General features: G+C 44.0%; 1 protein-coding gene across 8 annotated transcripts in view; it reads left to right on the top strand.

Moving 5' to 3' along the window:
* The first annotated feature begins 989 nt into the window (after positions 1-989).
* ZFP62 (ZFP62 zinc finger protein) overlaps positions 990-19,544 on the top strand; it is a 48,788-nt gene continuing 30,233 nt past the window's right edge. For all 8 annotated transcript variants that reach the window (XM_032335209.1, XM_032335207.1, XM_032335204.1 and 5 more), the window contains exons 1-2: positions 990-1,071; positions 13,577-18,954. In XM_032335209.1, coding sequence (XP_032191100.1) covers position 1,071; positions 13,577-16,356 — 2,781 coding nt within the window. In that variant the 5' untranslated portion in view covers positions 990-1,070 and the 3' untranslated portion in view covers positions 16,357-18,954. The remainder of the gene's footprint in view (positions 1,072-13,576; positions 18,955-19,544) is intronic.

The following is a 19,544-nucleotide window of genomic DNA, read 5'->3' as shown; positions in this document are numbered from 1 at the left end:
TCCAAAGAAGACATAAAAATGGCTAACAGACACATGAAAAAACATTAGCATTAGCCATCAAAACCACATTGAGATACACCTTCCACCAGTTAGAAAAACCAAAATTAACAAGACAGTATACAACAGGTGTTGTAGAGGATGTGGAGAGAAGAGAACCCTCTTTCACTGTTCCTGGGAATGCAAGTTGGTGCAGCCACTTTGGAAAACAGTGTGGAGATTCCTTAAGAAATTAAAAAGAGCTTCCCTGTGACCCTGCAATTGCACTACTGGGTATTTACTCCAAAGATACAGATGTAGTGAAAAGAAGGGCCATCTGTACCCCATTGTTCATAACAGCAATGGCCACCGTGGCCAAACTGTGGAAAGAACCAAGATGCCCTTCAACAAACAAATGGATAAGGCAGATGTGGTCCATATACACTATGGAGTATTATGCTTCCATCAGAAAGGGTGAATACCCAACTTTTGTAGCAACATGGAGGGGACTGGAAGAGATTATGCTGAGTGAAATAAGTCAAGCAGAGAGAGTCAACTATCATATGGTTTCACTCATTTGCGGAGCATAAGGATATCAGGGAAGACACGGGAAGATGGAGAGAAGTGAGTTGGGAGAAATCGGAGGGGGAGACGAACCATGAGAGACTGTGGACTCTGAGAAACAAATTGAGGATTTGGGAGGGGAAGGGCTTGGGGGGTTGGGTGAGTCTGGTGGTGGGTATCATGGAGGGAACGTATTGCATGGAGCACTGGGTGTGGTACATAAACAATGACTTCTGGCGGGCTATAAAGTGCCGGCAACCCAGACCCCTCGTCCGCACCTCCCGGGCAGCTGCCCGAAGCCAGACACCAGGTAGGGGCCGGGACGCTACACACCGACCTACGTTCCTCCGCGCCCACGCCCTCCCCGCGCGCCCTGGGTCACGTGCCCAGACCCGAACGATCATCGAGTCTGTCCTCCGGCCTCCCAGACAGGACTCGGAAGTGTCTTGCAGCCAGCGCGGGCCCTTCCGGCCGGACCGTCCGCGCTTTTGTCCCTCCGGCGGCAGGGCTCCCGCGGCGCCGCCACAGCCAGTACGTGAGTCCGCGGCCGCCCGCGCTCCCGCCCCCGGCCCTGGCCTGCCACGCCCTTCCCTTGGTGGCAGGATCCCCGCTGCCCCTCGGGTCTCGGGCGGGATCCGGGCGGGAGTGTCCCCCGTCGTCCTGCGCACTCAGGAGACACGTCCCGGGGGAGCGGAGCGGTGGGAGGACTTCGGGCCGGGTAGGGCGGGCCCGGGTGCGGACCGGGCTCGCTGTGGGCCCCCCCTCGGGCTGTCCGGGAGCGGCCGGGGCCGGCTGTGGCTGCCCGGTGTCCGGAGACGGGTTGGGGCCTGGCGCTTGTCGCGTCTCCGCTCTTCGCGGCTTCCCGGGTTGGGGGCGAGCGCCTGACGGGGGCGCCTCGGATTCCCCCTCGGGGCGCCCTGCCGCGAAGTTCGGCGCCAGGGCTGGCCCGTGGTGGGCGTTACAGGGACCCCGGGGGGGATCTGATGTGAGCCCCCACCCCGCCTGCCTCCCTTCTCCCCGACGTTTGCGGGCATGGTGTGCCCAGGCTCGGGGCCCGGGGAGCCGCTGCCAGGCCCTTGGCCTGGGGGAGCAGCGGAGGATCCGCCGGCCGAGCGGCCTCGGTGGGGAGCGGGCAAGAGGCCCGCGGACGCGCGGCCGGCGGGGAGGTGCGGGGCTGCGTGCGCTGCGCTCCCCGGCGCTGGGACCCGCGGCCCCGGGCTCCTTCGGAGGGCGCGAGGGTTGTGCTGAGTTAGGGGATCTCCAAGTCTGCGGGCGCGCCTGTGCGTAGCCACGCGGCCCAGATACTCAAAACACATGAGCGTATGCCTGTGCAGAGCGAGGTTGGCCCCGCTCGTCGTCCCAAGCCCGATCCCCGGGCGCTCCCCTGAGTCCGCGCGCAGCCGGCCCACATACGCCGACCCCCGCCAGCGGCAGTGCGCGAGCGCCCGGCCCTCCGCGCGGGCGGCGGGTGCGCGCCGGACCAGTCGCCTGCCTGCCTTCCTCTCGCTGTGCTTCCGAAGACACGCAGCTTTCGAAATCGAGCAGACAGACCCCAAACTGGCGCTGGGGTAGCGGCCTGGCTATTGTTTGCATGTTCTGAATGTTCCGTGAGTTTTCAGCTCTGTTCGGAGCCTTCCGGGCCGTTTCCTGTTTGCTGTTACTTCGGTGGCCCGCTCGGCGGCTCCTAGGGGATGCGTCAGCAAGGGTTTTCGCAGAGGGAAGGGTTCGACCAGGGCCGTGTGTGTCCTGCCCCAGCTCAGCTGTGACTGATGCGCTGTTCAGTGGCCCGGTCGTGACCGCGACAGCTCCCCAAGTGTTCCGAGAACCAGCAGAGCCGATGGGTTTTTCGTCCCGGCTCTTGGGTTTATAATGCCGTGCGGGTGTGCGAGCCTCGCCAACGGACTCTGTGACTGACCGCCTTCCTGCCCTTCTCTGCCCCTTTAGCTTCCGAAAATCTTCCAGCCTCCCTTTCAGAGTGTCCTTTGCTTACCTTTTCCCCCAGGATGACTAGAAATCTCTTCACCGCTACCAGGTATGGTAATGTTCTGTTTCCGTTTTTCACTTTAAGGAAAAATCGCCTGTAGTCCTTATTTCTGCTTTTAAGCAATAGAACCCACTCCTGTTAACCATTTGTAGTGCATTTGTGAGCTAGATGCAGTAACACCTACAGCCCACACCGTATTCTCGCCCTTTTCATCTGTACATCTCTCACTTCTTGGTTCCGTCTTTCATCCGTCTCATCCTCCAACGTCCTCGGTATCCTTCCTTTTGAATTAGTAAGCGTTGTGTGCGCACACGCCGTGTTTTTTCGTTTTCTTTCTCTGGTCGCTTCCAGTTCAAATGGGACATCCAAGAACTTAAGGTACAGAACCCAGGGGTCACCCTTGACGGCAGGTTGACTTGTGGAGTGTGTTTGGTAGTCTGGAACGGAGTAGCTGCCAATGTGTTGCTTGTTGCAGCCTGTGAATGGCAGGGTTTTTCAGCCAGAATGAGCCACAGCTCTCCTAGGGGTTGTTCAGGCTGGGGAGAATTGACTCATGACTCCTGTGGGCTAACCTGTTCAGTAGTCACACCGCCCAGATGTTTAAAATACATAAGCAGATGCCTGTGCAGAGTGAGAAGGTTTGCCCCCTCTCATCGTCCCAAGCCCAAACCCCTAGACAGCAAGAATGAGGGGCAGGTTCTTACTCTGTACACAGGTTTTTGGGGCATTGATAGTAGAACATGAACAACAGGCAGAGAGGTGTCTAGAGGTGGTGGGACATGTGTAATTTGGAAGGAGTGGATGGTATTCCAAAGCTGGCTGTTGGGTCATGCTTCCTACTGACAGCTAGAGAGGAGTTAAGAGCAGTTTCCCATCCAGCTTGTAGAACTTCTAAAAATTTAAACCTTTCCAGTCTGTGCTTTCAGAGTGATTGTTTTCTTGTGTCATCCAGGATGTGTGACTTAGCTAACAGATCAGTCTTTTTTTTTTTTTTTAAAGATTTTATTTGTTTGACAAGAAAGATAGTGAGAGAGGGAACACAAGCAAGGGCAGCCTGAGAGGGAGAAGCAGGCTTCCTGCAGAACAGGGAGTCTGATATGGGGCTTGAACCCATGACCTTGGGATCATGAACCGAATGGCAGGCGGACGCTTAACTAACTGAGCCACCCAGGCATCCTCCCCTTTTTGTTTAAGTTGTTTTTTTTTTAAATTCCTGTTAGTTATATGCAAACAATGGATCATGGACCACTACATCAAAAACTAATGCTGTACTGTATGGTGACTAACATAACATAATAATAAAAAAAATCCAGTGATTTGACATACAGTATAATACTAGTTTCAGGTGCACAGTATAGTGATTCAGCACTTCCTTACAAAGCCTGGTGCTCATCACAACCAGCGCTTTCCTTAATCCCCATCACCTATCTCCCCCTTCATCCCATAGCTGCTTTCCCTCTGGAAACATCAGTTTGTTCTCTGGAGTTAAGAGTCTGTTTTTTGGTTTGCTTCTCTCTCTCTCTCTTTTTTTTTTCCTTTTACTCATTTGTTCTATTTCTTAAATTCTAAATATTAGTGAATTCATACAGTATTTGTCTTTCTCTGACTTACTTCACTTAGCATAATACTCTAGGCCCATCTATGTCCTTGCAAATGACAAGATTTCATTTTTTTTATGGCTGAGTAATATTCCACTTCTTTGTTCATCATTTGACAGACACTTGAACTGTTTCTGTATCTCAGCTGTGGTAAGTGATACTACTATAAACATTGGGGTGTATGTGCCCCTTCCGATCACTATTTTTGTATCTTTGGGGGTAAATACCTAGCATTGCAATTGCTGGGTCTTAGGGTAGCTCTACTTTTACCTTTTTGAGGGACCTCCATCCTGTTTTCCACACTGGCTGTACTAGCTTACATTCCCACCAACAGTGCTAGAGGAGGGTTCCCCTTTTTCTGTATCCTAACCAGCACCTATTGTTTCTTGTATTGTTAATTTTAGCCATTCTGACAGGTGTAGGGTGGTATCTCATTGTACTGTTGATTTGTCTTTCCCTGTTGATGAGTGATGTTGAGCATTTTTTTGTGTGCCTGTTGGCCATCTGTGTCTCCTTTGGAGAAATGTCTCTTCATCTCTTCTGCCCATTTTCTAACTGGATTATTCGTTTTGGGGGTGTTGAATTTTATAAGTTCTTAATATATTTTGGATACTAACCCTTTATCAGATATGTCATTTGCAAATGTCTTCTTTCATTCTGTAGGTTGCCTTTTAGTTTTATTGATTATTTCCATCCCGGTGCAGAAGGTTTCTATTTTGATGAGGTCCCAATTGTTTCTTTCTGCTTTTGTGTCCCTTGCCTTAGGAGACATACTGAGAAAGAAGTTGCTCTGGCCGATGTCAAAGAAGTTACTATGTGTGTTCTCATCTAGGATTGTTACGATTTCAGGTCTCATATTTAGGTCTTTTATCCGTTTTTTTAAAAAAGATTTATTTATTTTAGAGAGAGAGAGAACACACACATAAGAGCAGGGAGGGGCAGAGGAAGAAAGAATCTCAGGCAGACTCCCTGAGTAGGGAGCTGAGCAGGGAGCCTGACATGGGCTCCGTCTCATGACCCTGAGATCATGACCTGAGCCAAAATCAAGAATCAAGATGCTTAACCACCTGAGCCATCCAGACGCCTCATCCATTTTGAATTTATTTTTGTGTGTGTTGTAAGAAAGTGGTCCAGTTTCATTCTTTGCATGTTGCTGGCTAGTTTTTCCAGTACCATTTGTTGAAGAGACTGTCTTTTCCCATTGGATATTCTTTCCTGCTTTGTCAAAGATTAATTGACCATATAATTTTGGGTTCATTTCTGAGTTTTGTATTCTGGTCCATTGGTCTATGTGTCTGTTTTTGTGCCAGTACCCTACTGTTTTATTCACTGGAGGTTTTTAGTATACCTTGAAGTCCAGAATTGTGATGCCTCCAGCTTTGCTTTTCTTTTTCAAGGTTGCTTTGTTTATTCAGTGTCTTTTCTGGTTCCATACAAATTTTAGGATTATTTGTTGTAGCTCTGAAAAATGCTGCTGGTATTTTGATAGGGCATGTCAGTCTTGATTGGCTTATAATAACCTCTTCAGACTCCAGGACTTAGTTTTCTCTTCAGTTCATTTCACTGCAGCTAGTATGAGTGATCTTTATTTCTTTTAATTTTTATTAGGAAAAAATTTAAACACACAGGAAAGTAAAATAATACAATGAACCCCATACACCCATAGCTCAGATTCAATAATTATTATGATTCTGCTGCATTTGTCTCACCTTTCCCTTTTTATTCTTTCTTTATTAAAGTATTTAAAATTCTTTTTAAAGATTTTATTTATTTTATTTTGTAAAATTTTTAAAAAAGATTTTATTTATATATTTATCTCATTTACTTATTTATTTGACACAGAGAGAGCGAGCGCGTGCATAAGTGTATGTGAGCCAGGGGAAGAGGCAGAGGGAGTGGGAGAAGCAGACTGCCTGCTGAGCAGGGAGCCTGATGAGGGGCTTGATCCAGGAACCATATGATCATGACCTGAGCCGAAGGCAAATGCTTAACTGACTGGGCACACCTTTATTAAAGAATTTTAAAGGAAATTTCAGACATAATGCCTTTTCATCCTGGCGTACTTCAGTCTACCAAAAAAGAAGGAAAAAAAAATAGAAACTTCTAACATAGCCACAGTGCCATTGTCACATCATCCTAAATTAATTCTGATTCCTTGATTCAGAATTCAGATTCAAAGGTTGCAAACTACTGGGCCTATAGCTGTTTTTGTATGACCTGCAAGCTAAGAATTGTTTTTACATTTTTAAAAGGATGTTTAGGGTTGCCTGTGTGGCTCAGTTGGTTGAGCGACCGACTCTTTATTCTTGCTTAGGTAATGATCGCAGGGTCATGAGATTGAGCCCGGTATTGGGCTCATGCTGGGCGTGGAGCCTGCTCAAGATTCCCTTTCTCCTTCTCCCTCTGCCTGTCACCCAGCCCCTCATGCTTGCTGTCTCTGAAAAAATTAAAAAATAAAAGGATATTTAAAAGCAAACAAAAGTTAGTGACAGAGTCATATGTGGCCTATAAAGCCTAAAATATTTTCCTTTTCTTTGCAGAAAAGGTTACCAACCCCTGATTCAAAAGAATATGTGATCTTCCAAAATGCATATCTGAGTTTGCTATTCCTTTGCCTAAAACTCCTCAGGATCGAGACTGGACTCCTTAGTGTGAAGAGCCTGGTGCTGCCCTTACTTTTGCCCACCTGTTCAGCTGTGTCCACCACCCTCTGCTTCAGAGCAGTGACCACTAGTTCCTTTGTACCTGTTCTTCCCTCTGCTGGAACTACTCTGTTTCTGAAGCTTTCCTAGTCCTTCAAGGCAGAGTCAGCCCTTTCCCTCTCCTCTGTCATGTGTGTCCTTTGCCATTTTTATCATGTGTTTATTGCTGTTATTTTTGCCGTTTTTTTATTTCCTACAAACCTGCTAGTCTGCCAGCTCCTTGAAGACAAGATCTTACCTATCTCTACATCCCTAGGACCAGACCAGTGCCTGGGGAAAAAAGCAGGATATGGGTCATAATCTAAATTCTTGGGCAACAATAAGCCTCAAAGATAACAGATACTAGAATACATTTTATTGTTTGTAAAGATAACTTAATATTTTATTAGAAACTCTTGATTGTCTCTATATTTTAGCAGATATCTTAATCCATCTGGGCTATTATAACAGAGTACACGCTGGATGGTATATAAACAGCAGAAATTTATTTCTTACAGTTCTGGAGCCTGGGTAGTTCAAGACAAGGTGCCAAGTCATCTCTGGGATGACTTTTTTATGAGAACACTAATCTCATTTGTGAAGATTCTACTCTCATGACCCAAGCACCTCTCATAGCCCTTGCCCCTAAACCATAATCTTTGAGGGTTACAATTGTAACATGAATTTGGGAGGAGGAGACACAAACATTAGGACCAAAGCAGTAGCATTTATCCTGTTTCTGGCTTTTCATGTCTTGGCACATCTCTGCCTGTGTTTTGATCGACCTTTTCTTAGACTCAGCATTGGTTAATATGAATCTCATTGCAAACAATCAGTTTTCAGTGAAGAGGCACATTTATATTAATTTGCTTTGACTTCAGTCATTAAGAGGTTGGGTGAACTGTATCGGGTAATATTATACACTGTGCCTCCATCCAAACGGGGTTAATTTAAGCTTGCCTGAAACAGAGACTCCTGGTGTCTGCTTAGGTCAGAACGATAAGCAGTAAAATACGTGTGGTGCAGACCAAACCAGACCAGTCAGCAGCCACGCAAGGAATCCCAGGGAGTGTGAAGTAGATGAAGAATTAGCCTGTTTATCAGAGAAGGTCAGGGGAAGGGTCCAGCCGGGCCAAGGATCAGTGAAAGCAGTAGTAGGGGTGGGTTAGCATGGCCCATTTGGTGTCAGCAAGTCACTTGAGGTGGCCAGATGCAGAAAGCTTCAAGTGCCAACTACGTAGCCTGGGAAGACTTGATACAGGGAGTGACCAGGTGTGCAATTTTCAATACTTAAGATAGGGAGACTACGGCAAAAGTTCAGAAGGATAATTTAGGAAGGCTTAAACTAAGGCCTTTAGCAGTGGGAATAGAATTAGGGGTAGGGACTTGAGAACTGTTGAGGTAATAGAATCAGCTGGTGTTGTGGGCTCTTTTGGATGTGGAAGGGTGAGGCGAAGAGAAAAGCCCATTTCTAATTTAGACAAAGGGGAAGACGAGGTGGACATGAGAGTCTATAATTGTAGAGAGCAGTCTGGACCAGAGGTGATCTGAGCGGTGGCTTGTAGGAATGGTAGGAACCACCCATATAGATCCAAATGCTTAGGGAGAATATGTAGAGTCAGAGGGGAAAGGTTTAAAGTGGAACAGGGAAGCAGGAATATCTAAGAGACAGTAGGTGGGGGAGTGAGTGCTTGGCCCCAAAGAAGCTAATGCAGTGTGGTCTGAGTGTGAGAAGTCAGACTGAGTAGATGAGGCATAAGGGGAGATGGACATGAAGACCACTTTTTCAAGAGATAACTAAGCAGGTAGCAGATGGTAAAAGCGGTACCTGGAGGGGAAGGTACAGTTAAAGGAACTTTAAATTTACTTTTTGACCTTTTTTTAACTTTTTATTTGAAAATTGTCTTAAATATATATAGAAATATGTCAAGAATAAGAATGGTAAAAAGATAGCCTTTACTCATATTCACTTCATTTAGTATTCTCTCTTTTGCTCTTTCATACATGTGATTTTTTTTCTAAACCAGTTGAAGATAATGCATAGGTCATGGCCTCCTGCCCCTAAATACTTCAGTATACATTTACTAAGGATAGGCATATTCTCTTGCCTGAGTACAATACAACTGTGAACTAAAGCACTTTGCAGTCAGTATTCCAGTTCTGTCAGTTGGCACAATTATTCTTTTATAATTTTCCTTCCAGTACAGAGTAACTGTAGGTCAGGTATTAAGTGTAGTGGTCTAGTCTCTTTAGCCTTTTTTAATCTGGAACGTTTCTTAGCCTCTCTTGTCTTTTATGAAAGTGATACTTTTGAGGAATACTACAAATACTACTTGGAGTAGAATAGTCCATATTTTGGATTACTTGATGTTTGCTTGTGATTCTGAAGCTATGCATTCTCATAGGTGATACATCCTCAGGATGTCATTTCTGGAGCATGTGATGTGCCTCTGCCACCATTGCTGATCTTAATTTAGAACACTTGGCCAAGGTATTGTCTGATTTTTCCAGTGTGTAATTACTGTTTTTTCCCTTTCATTCTGGGGGGAATATTTCAAGCTCACGTGTATATACTGGCCCTTCTCAAAATTTCCCCCCACACTTAGAATCCAGTGATTGCTCTACCCTGATCTGTTCTGCTCAGATAGTTACAGAATGCTGATTTTGTTTTTTTCTTTTTTCAACTCAGCTCTCCCCACATTTACCAGCTAGCCCTGGAATTCTGCTGTAAATAAGTGGCCTCTCTTTCTCCCCTGTTTGTATATGTATGGATTCACAAAATCCTATTTTCAGTGGTGTATAATTCTTAACTGTACGTAATTATTATGGAGCCTAAATTGGGTGGTCAAGCTGACTTGTGGTCTTGTGACATGTGCCTGTCATTTTTAACTATCTCCTTATTTGTTGGAGTAACAAGATGCTGTTCATCTTGTGTGTATTCTTTTTTTTTTTTTTTAAGATTTTTTTTTTTTTATCAGAGAGAGAGAAGGGGAGAGAGCAAGCACAGGCAGACAGAATGGCAGGCAGAGGCAGAGGGAGAAGCAGGCTCCCTGCCAAGCAAGGAGCCCAATGTGGGACTCGATCCCAGGACGCTGGGATCATGACCTGAGCCGAAGGCAGCTGCTTAACCAACTGAGCCACCCAGGCGTCCCTCTTGTGTGTATTCTGCCCCAGCCTAGAATCTGCCATTTCTCTGAAGAGCTCTGGTTCTTTTTAGTAGGCAGTAGGACTAGAGATCAGAAACAGGGTGCTGGATGTGCTTACTACCACTAAGGTGTTTTTTGCTTCTTAGCTTTTCACCAGAGAGCTAGGGAATATGTGTACATATATACACATACAAATATACACACATGTGAATGTATAGATGTGTGTGCATGCAGAGGTAATTTTAGAAATCGTGAATTCACACCGATTATCTGATTCATCCCCACAGGGTTCTTTCTTGCCCTCCCCTATTCCATATTTGGAATTTGATTCTTCCTCCAGGAGAGCCCTGGCTTGCAACTAAATCAACACATTTACTCAGTCCCCCAACATATCTAAAATTGCTTCAAATTACTTTGTTCATAACCTCTGCAGAAGACAAAGCTGCTTAAAAAACATGTGTTTTCAGGCATTCACCACCACCCTCTCCGTCCTTCCCAAGACTGAGAGAATAGGTATATGGTTACGTGTTCTGTGATATTATATGTCTAAATTATGGGTTAGTTCTTTGTTTCCTTTTGTTTCCTTCCTGTGGTTACAGTATCCATATGAAACACAATTGAGTTCATATGTTGCCGTTTGCTTTGTGGTTTAGCTGCTTTTCCTTTTTCCAATTCTCATTGATTTAATTTTATTCTTTGAATATGCAGAACATCATGCTTCCATAGTAAAAACTATGCAGAAAGCTGTATTTACCCTGGGGATAAAAATATATGTTTATAAAAAATAAAAAATTATAAAAAAAAAAAGAAAGCTGTACTTAGAATGTCTCTCTTCTCTGTCCCTCTGCTCTGTTCTCCCCACTTCACAAAGAATGGGGCTTTCTTCATTTCTGGTTTCTCTCATTATTACAAAGATAAGCAGTTATATCTTTGTTTTCATATTTTTCTTTCTGTGAAAAAGCAGAGCATATATGTTCTTTTTCTCTTTACATGGTACCCTGGAATTTGCTCCCTCTCAATCAATTGATAGAGATGTTCCTCTTTCTTGCTTATTACTCCATTGTATACATGTGCCATAGTTTATTTAACTGGTCTTCTATGCTAGACACTCAGGTAGTTATCTGGATTCTCTAGTTACAAACAGTACTACCATGAATAGCTTTGTGCGCATGTACTTTTTTGTATTGTTGGAAGTAGATCTTCAGTATAAATTCCTAGATGGGATTTCTGAATTGAAGTGTAAATACATACGGTTCACTTAGCTATTAGCAGATGCCCCTCAATGGGTGTTATGCTGCTTTACAGTGCCATTAATATATATGAGTGCCTTTTTCCAACACAACCTCCCCACCAATGTGTGTTGTCATGCTTTTTAATATGACATATGAGAAGTGGTATCTTAGTGTAGTTCTTATTTGCATTTCTCTTTTTTTTTTTTTTAAGATTTTATTTATTTATTTGACAGAGAGAGAGATTACAAGTAGGCAGAGAGGCATGCAGAGAGAAAGGAGGAAGCAGGCTCCCTCCAAGCAGAGAGCCTGATGTGGGGCTCGATCCTAGGACCCTGAAATCATGACCTGGGCAGAGGCTCAACCCACTGAGCCACCCAGGCGCCCCTGCATTTCTCTTATGAGTGGTATTAAAAACATGTTTAAGGGACATTTTAATATTTCTTTCTGTGAATTGTCTGTTTTTGTCTTGCACATTTTTCTATAGGAATTTTAGTATATTTTTTCAACTTCTGAAAAGTTTTTATATAAGAGATATTAGTGCCTATATATGATGCATGTTGCAAATATTTTTTCATTTGTCATTTCTCAATTTTGCTTATAGCATGTAATTTATATTTGCCATGTTATTTATATTTATACAGTCAGATTTATCCATTCCTTCTTATTGCATGTGAGTCATAGTTTGAAAACTTTTTCTGTATGCAGGTTATAGAGGCATTTTCTCATGTTTTCTTCCAGTATTTGTATGGCAGCACGTTTTTGTATTTAGAGCTCTGCTCCATTTGGAGTAACATTCTTGAGTATGGTGTGAAGAATGATCTAATTTTATCTTTTTCCGGGTAGCTTTAGAGTTGTTCCAACACTAAAGACCATCTTTGCTCCAAGAATTTGATATGTCATCTTTATCATTGCTTGATTTCTGTGTGTGATTAGGATTACTTCTGGACTTTCTGTTCTTTTCCTTTGGTCTGTACACTGGTACCATGCTGCTTTTGTTGTAGAGGCTTTGTGGTATATTTTAATACCTAATGGGGCTAGTCTTGACTCATAGCCCTTTTATGTTTCTTTCTAGTAATTTCTTTGTGTTTTATTTTTTTAATTTTAAGTAGGCTTCAGGCCCACATGGACCTTGAACTCGAAGATCCTGAGACTGTGAGTCCTAAGCTCTACTGACTAAGCCAGCCAGGCATCCCTTGTATATTTATTTTAGAGGATTTGGTTTTATGGGTGTAGGAACTTGAACATCTTTCTCTCCTGAGGGCCAAGGATGAATAGAGGTGGAGGGGCCAAGGCCAAAGGGAATTAATGGAGCATGGGCCCTGATGTGTGGGAGCAGGATTCAGAGCATGGATAAAAGGCACGTTGCTGTGTATGGTTATGGAATTCCACTGCCTGCCCAGTAGGCCTCACATTTAAGCAACATGGACAAGTGGAGTACTTTCAAGGGGAACAAAGAATTCCTGCCTGAGCCCTAAAATCTGTTTTAGGAAGGAGTTTACCTTTCCTGAGTCCTGTGCTTTATACCCAGCTTTCAGCCTGGATCAGATAACCCAACCTCAAATAATAAATAGTAATAACTAGGCATCTAGCACTCACCAAGTAGTAGGCATTGTTCACAACACTTTAAATAACTTTCTCAAGGTCACGCGGCTGGGTATTTGAACCCAGGCAGTAGTGTTTCCTTTGCTTGGCGGTTTGTATTTTAGCTTCTGATCTTCAATGTGCTCCGATTGCCGTTAGCTCTTTCATAAAGTGGGCATGGAAGCCTCTGCCTGGCACACTGGAGCACACTGTTCCATGCAGATTCCCCCGACTGCCCAGTCTCCAGGGTCAGGTTTTCCGTGCAGGGGAAGTCCAGGAGGCCAGACCAACTCCAGGAAGCTGCAGTTTGCTTTCTTTCTCATGTCTGTTGTGACTCTCTTCATGGTTTCATTCTCATCGCCCTAATACCATCACTTGGGTACTGATTTCTTTTAGCTTTGCCTCTTTAGTTCTGCTGATTATGTCTCTTTTGTCTTATTATTTTTCGGCTTCTTATTCAGAGATTTCTTCTGCTTTTTGTTTTTTCATGACTAGGTGAACATTCCCCAAAACTGGTCAATACTGTCCTTGGTTCTGTGCATCATTTCAATGCCCTTATGCTAAGCTGTTATGCAAGAATAGAAAAGCTCTTTGTCCCATTGAAAATCCAGGGCTCTAACATTTTAACATCAACTCCAAAGGGGCAAAAATTTTGGCATGTCCCATCTTGTATCCCCTGCAGCTAAAAATGGTACTTAGTCACACAGCATGCAGTCAATAAACATTTGTCAAGTGAATGAGTAAATTTGGTTGTAATTCTTCCAGTTTCCTCTAAACAAAGTGAACAGGTATCATTTTCATTGTCTTGCTTTAGTGTCACATTTGAAGACGAGGGGCACTGAGGATGAGAAATCAGCTGAAAAGTATGAAAATGTTGGAAATGCAGAATCTTTGTGGCCAAAAGTGGAAGGTCTTCACAAGGATTGTATACAGGAATATAAGGTTGGTGAAACTTGTGATTGGAATAGCAAGGTAGAGAATCAGCTGCAAAATCCTGAGGGAAAAAGAATGAAGGAAGACAAAAGTGGCATCAGGGAAAAGATCGACAAAGCCAAGAATGCAGCAAATATAAAGACAGAACGGGAAGACGAGGCATCTGAGAAAAGCTTACATCCAAGTTCAAAACATGTTATACACCAGACTCTCTCTGTAAAACAGATAAGCAGTGAACAAGACAGATGTGTGGAGAACTTTAATGGAACCTCTCACCCTGGTCTGCAGCAGAAAACCAGTGCTGTTAAGAAGTCACACAAATGTGATGAGTGTGGGAAATCATTCAAATATAATTCCCGCCTCGTTCAACATAAAATTATGCACACTGGGGAAAAACGCTACGAGTGTGATGACTGTGGAGGGACTTTCCGGAGCAGCTCCAGTCTTCGAGTCCATAAAAGGATCCATACTGGGGAGAAGCCCTATAAGTGTGAGGAGTGTGGGAAAGCCTACATGTCCTACTCCAGCCTTATAAACCACAAAAGCACCCATTCTGGGGAAAAGAACTGTAAATGTGATGAGTGTGGGAAATCCTTCAATTATAGCTCTGTTTTAGACCAGCATAAGAGGATCCACACAGGAGAAAAGCCCTATGAATGTGGTGAGTGTGGGAAGGCTTTCAGGAACAGCTCTGGTCTCAGAGTCCACAAAAGGATTCACACAGGGGAGAAGCCCTACGAATGTGATATCTGTGGGAAAACTTTCAGTAATAGCTCCGGCCTTAGGGTCCATAAGAGGATCCATACAGGTGAGAAACCTTATGAATGCGATGAGTGTGGGAAGGCCTTCATTACTTGCAGAACACTTCTAAACCATAAAAGCATCCACTTTGGAGATAAACCTTATAAATGTGATGAATGTGAGAAATCGTTTAATTACAGCTCTCTCCTCATTCAGCATAAAGTGATCCACACTGGAGAGAAACCTTATGAATGTGATGAATGTGGGAAGGCCTTCAGGAACAGCTCAGGCCTTATAGTGCACAAAAGGATCCACACAGGAGAGAAACCCTACAAGTGTGATGTCTGTGGCAAAGCGTTCAGCTATAGCTCAGGCCTTGCCGTTCATAAAAGCATTCACCCTGGGAAGAAAGCTCATGAATGTAAGGAGTGCGGAAAATCCTTCAGCTATAACTCACTTCTGCTTCAGCATAAGACCATTCATACTGGAGAGAGACCTTATGTATGTGATTTGTGTGGGAAAACTTTCAGGAACAATTCAGGCCTAAAGGTCCACAGGAGGCTCCATACTGGGGAAAAACCATATAAGTGTGACGTGTGTGGGAAAGCCTATATCTCACGCTCTAGCCTTAAAAACCACAAAGGAATCCATCTTGGGGAAAAGCCCTATAAATGTACCTATTGTGAGAAATCTTTCAATTACAGCTCTGCCCTTGAACAACATAAAAGGATTCATACAAGGGAGAAACCTTTTGGGTGTGATGAGTGTGGAAAAGCCTTCAGAAATAATTCAGGCCTTAAAGTACATAAACGGATCCACACTGGGGAGAGACCTTACAAATGTGAAGAATGTGGGAAAGCCTACATCTCACTCTCAAGCCTTATAAATCATAAAAGTGTACACCCTGGGGAAAAGCCCTATAAGTGTGACGAGTGTGAAAAAGCCTTCATCACATACCGAACCCTTATAAACCACAAAAAAATCCATCTTGGGGAGAAGCCCTACAAATGTGATGTATGTGAGAAATCTTTTAATTACACTTCACTCCTTTCTCAACACAAAAGGGTCCACACTAGAGAGAAACCTTATGAATGCGACAGGTGTGAGAAGGTCTTCAGAAACAACTCAAGCCTTAAAGTGCATAAAAGAATCCATACTGGGGAGAAGCCCTATGAGTGTGATGTATGTGGAAAAGCCTACATCTCACACTCAAGCCTTATTAACCATAAAAGTACCCACCCTGGCAAGACACCTTTCACATGCGATGAATGTGGAAAAGCTTTTTTCTCAAGCAGAACTCTTCTAAGCCATAAAAGAGTCCATCTTGGGGAGAAGCCCTTCAAATGTATTGAGTGTGGGAAATCTTTTAATTACAGTTCACTCCTTTCTCAACACAAGAGGATCCACACAGGGGAAAAACCTTATATATGTGATAGGTGTGGGAAGGCGTTCAGGAACAGCTCAGGCCTCACAGTGCATAAAAGGATTCACACAGGCGAGAAACCCTATGAATGTGATGAGTGTGGGAAGGCATACATCTCACACTCAAGTCTCATTAACCATAAAAGTGTCCATCGTGGGCAGCAGCCCTATAATTGTGAGTGTGGGAAGTCCTTCAATTACAGATCAGTTCTTGACCAACACAAAAGGATCCACACTGGAAAGAAGCCATACCGATGTAATGACTGTGGGAAGGCTTTTAATATCCGATCGAATCTCACCAAGCACAAAAGAATCCATACTGGAGAGGCGTCTTTCAGTGTGACCTCTGTGGGGAGTCACAGTGATACATCACAGAAGAGAATTTATGAGGGAGGGAGTACTCTGGATATGACCAACATGAGCTTATCTGTAGGTGGCCGAGCTTACCAAGTCTCAGGTCAAATGGAAGAAAAACCTTATGAATGTATGAACATCTGAGCTCTTTGTTCATTTGTAATTTACACAATGTACATGAGACTACCAGTGCTCTTCAGGGCGATCTGCATCACAGCCAGCAAAGAAGCCTCCAGTGTCAAGATAGTTGAGCCTGAATGGGACACAGTTTGTCCTGGGATAAAACCAATCCAAGTAACAGTGATTTAAAAACCTTCCAAACAAGCAGACATTTCTGGACACAAAACACATGGATGAGGAAAGAACTTAGAGGTCATATAATTACCATCAGAAAGCTCATATTTGGGTAAATTTTGTGAATAGAAATGGGGGAAATTCAGGTATAGCTTTGAATCCTAATTATACATTGGTCGGTGGGAAAAATACAAGGAGGGCCTCCCAACAGGCAAATTCAGGAGAGAGATAGGCTTCAGGGAATAAAAACTTATTTAATAGTGGTGATTGCAAAGTATAAATTTGATATAATTGAGTAATTTGTGAGGGGTGATGATAAATTTTGAAACAAAATTGGATTTGTTGTAGGAAGAATAAAAAGTATAGACATGAATCTAGCAGGAAATAGTAATTTTAAAAATGTAAGTTGATTGGACTATATGGTTGTAGTGAAATACTCTGGGCAAAACTTTTTAAAAATTTTCAAATGAACCCCCTCAATGAATGATGAAGTGTGGTGAGTGAAAACGTCACACATTATGCTACACATACAAGGTTCTACCATAACCAGAAATTCAGCAATTAAATAACTAATGGAACACGTCTTCAACATGAATTTGCACCTACAAAAAAATATTTGATTCAGGGATTCCTGTGAATAGGAATGCTGAGAAAGAGATTTATTGGAAAAGCTAGAAAGCTAAGTACCTATTGATAATTGAGGGATTGGAGGAAATTCATGATTCTTAATATTCCTGTTAAATATTTGGTTGTTTTGGAATGTGTTATTGTAGAGATTTCATGCACTACATGTGTGTATTGTCTGTTGTAAAATGTTATGAATACTTTGTTCAGGGCTCACTCTGTCTTGGCCGTGAAAAGCCAGATAGATATGGTGAGGTAAGGTGGAAGTCCAATAAAGAAACTCCTCAAAAGTAAACAGGCTCTGAGTGACTTTAGATGGAACAGTACACAGAGAAAACAGTTTGTGTGTCACATCTTTGTGAGGTAAATGAGACCAGATGTGAGGCAGGGAGGGCAGCAGGGGACTTATCCCATAGGGCTAGTAGCTCAGGTTTCACAAGAAATTACGTGGTGTCTCTACCAGGAGACGTGCAGAATGGACTGATCCTCATACCGGGCCTGGGTCATAGCTCCTGGGAGTGGGCAGGCTATGGGGCTGATCTGTCAACTTGCACAAATACTTCCTTTGCGAACAGAACTTAACAAAATGTGGTTTATGTGTTAAAGCTGTTAACAAGGTGACTCAAAGGGTAAAAGTAGTCTGAGCGTTAAGTGAGCTGTCAAAGAATACTTTGGATAGCACCTGTCTGTAGAGGTTGAATCCTGGTCTTATCTGGGGCTCCAAAATCCAGTCTCCCTACCAGAGAGCAGTCTCCTCTAGCTGATAGTTTCCTGGCTTTCTAGGATTTGTCTCTAGCCGCATTCTAGTCTCTCATGGTTTCCCTGACCCTCTCTAGGTGTATAATTCTTTCACTTTGTCTCCAGCCTCCACCAATAAGTTTTGATAGAAGGAGAGGGACAGAGCTAGGAAGGGAAGAGGGAAAGAGCATTTCTGCCACTCAGCTCCACTTACGTCACTGCCACACTTGTTATGTCCGTCTTGGAACACTGACCCTCTCCACAGACTTGGATTAATGGATTCAGCAGTTACTCACTGAGGATCTGCTAGGCACAATCCCCTCTACTAGGAGCTAGGCAGCGGGAGTAAGTAAAGGGTAGGTAAGGGAGAAAGTCCTCAAGAAAACCACACTAGTGGATACTGAACTGAACTCTGCAGTGTTGAGTAGAGAGTGACAGCCACCAAAGGGGAAGAGGGAGGCAGCGGGGATATCTGGGTGGGACAGTTGGGTTTTTAAAGAGGAAGAAGCGGGAAATAGGATGGTTTGATTAAAGGCCTCATCAGAAAAGCTCACACATCTTCAAAAGGGGCTGGTCATTCAGGGTTGGTGTGTAATGGGCAGAAAGGAAGGCCATAGAATACCAATTCCCAGGAGTCACCAGGTTTCCACCTTTCATTTATCTGAGGCCACCAGCGGCTTGAATATCCCTCCTCCATGCACACACACACCCATGTACTTGAGCTCTACCTGGACCCAGTGGGCCTCCTACAGTGGGGAAACATGAAATAAGGGAGAGGATGGCTACCACTCAAATGGGAATTCTGAGTGATCCAGCCTGCCGAGCAGTAGGACACGTTCCTGCTGAGGCCTCCACTGACTCCACTGACTTGACCCACAGGAAATGGGCCTCAGGGTCTCCAGTCCCCCTAGGGCCGGTAACACGCTGCTCAAGCTGATCTCACAAGATTTCCACTTGTGCCAGGTGGACTTTGTGGCACAGATTCAACGAGCTGTTCAGACTGGAGCATGTTTCAGGAGCACCATCCGCCACCTCTTTCCAGAGAAAATGCCTGATGTGCAAGAAGAAAAACTTGCCAACATGTAGGTAAATCAAAACTCTTTTAAAAAGGCAGAGTCTAATGCAAAGGACTAAAGATAGAACTGAAATGTAGGGGATGCCAGGGTGGCTCAGTTAAGCTGCTGTCATGGGATCGAGTCCCGCATGGGGCTCCTTGCTTGGCGGGGACCTTGCTTCTCCCTCTGCTGGCTCTGCCTGCCACACCCTCTGCTTATGCTTGCTCACTCTCTCTCTGACAAATAAATAAAATCTTTAAAAAAAAAAAAAAAGAATTGAAATGTTGGACCCTACTAGGTTAAATTGGAAGCTGGAGATCCACATGAAAGTGCCCCAAAGTGCTTGTGGTATTTCTGGGGAGGTCAAGATGCTCTTAGCTCTGCATTTTGTTACATTAACTATGTGTGGTAAAATGTCATGGGCAAACCAGAAGGATCAAGTGTACGAAGGATCTAAAGATCTGGGCTGGAGAACCTTAAAGTCTGGAAAGAGAATAAAACAACACTGAAAAGGCAGGGCAGTACCTTCTGGAAAAGGTGGGCTAGGTTAGTTGGGTCAGTTTCATACCAACAACCACGAAACTCTGCATTTAAAAAAATGTAGATGGCATGCCACCCTTC

This window comes from Mustela erminea, chromosome 3 (assembly GCF_009829155.1).
Source record: "Mustela erminea isolate mMusErm1 chromosome 3, mMusErm1.Pri, whole genome shotgun sequence".
In the NCBI taxonomy this organism is placed as follows: domain Eukaryota; kingdom Metazoa; phylum Chordata; class Mammalia; order Carnivora; family Mustelidae; genus Mustela; species Mustela erminea.
Note: the sequence above shows the minus strand (reverse complement) of the source record. Positions and strands in the feature narration are given on the sequence as shown.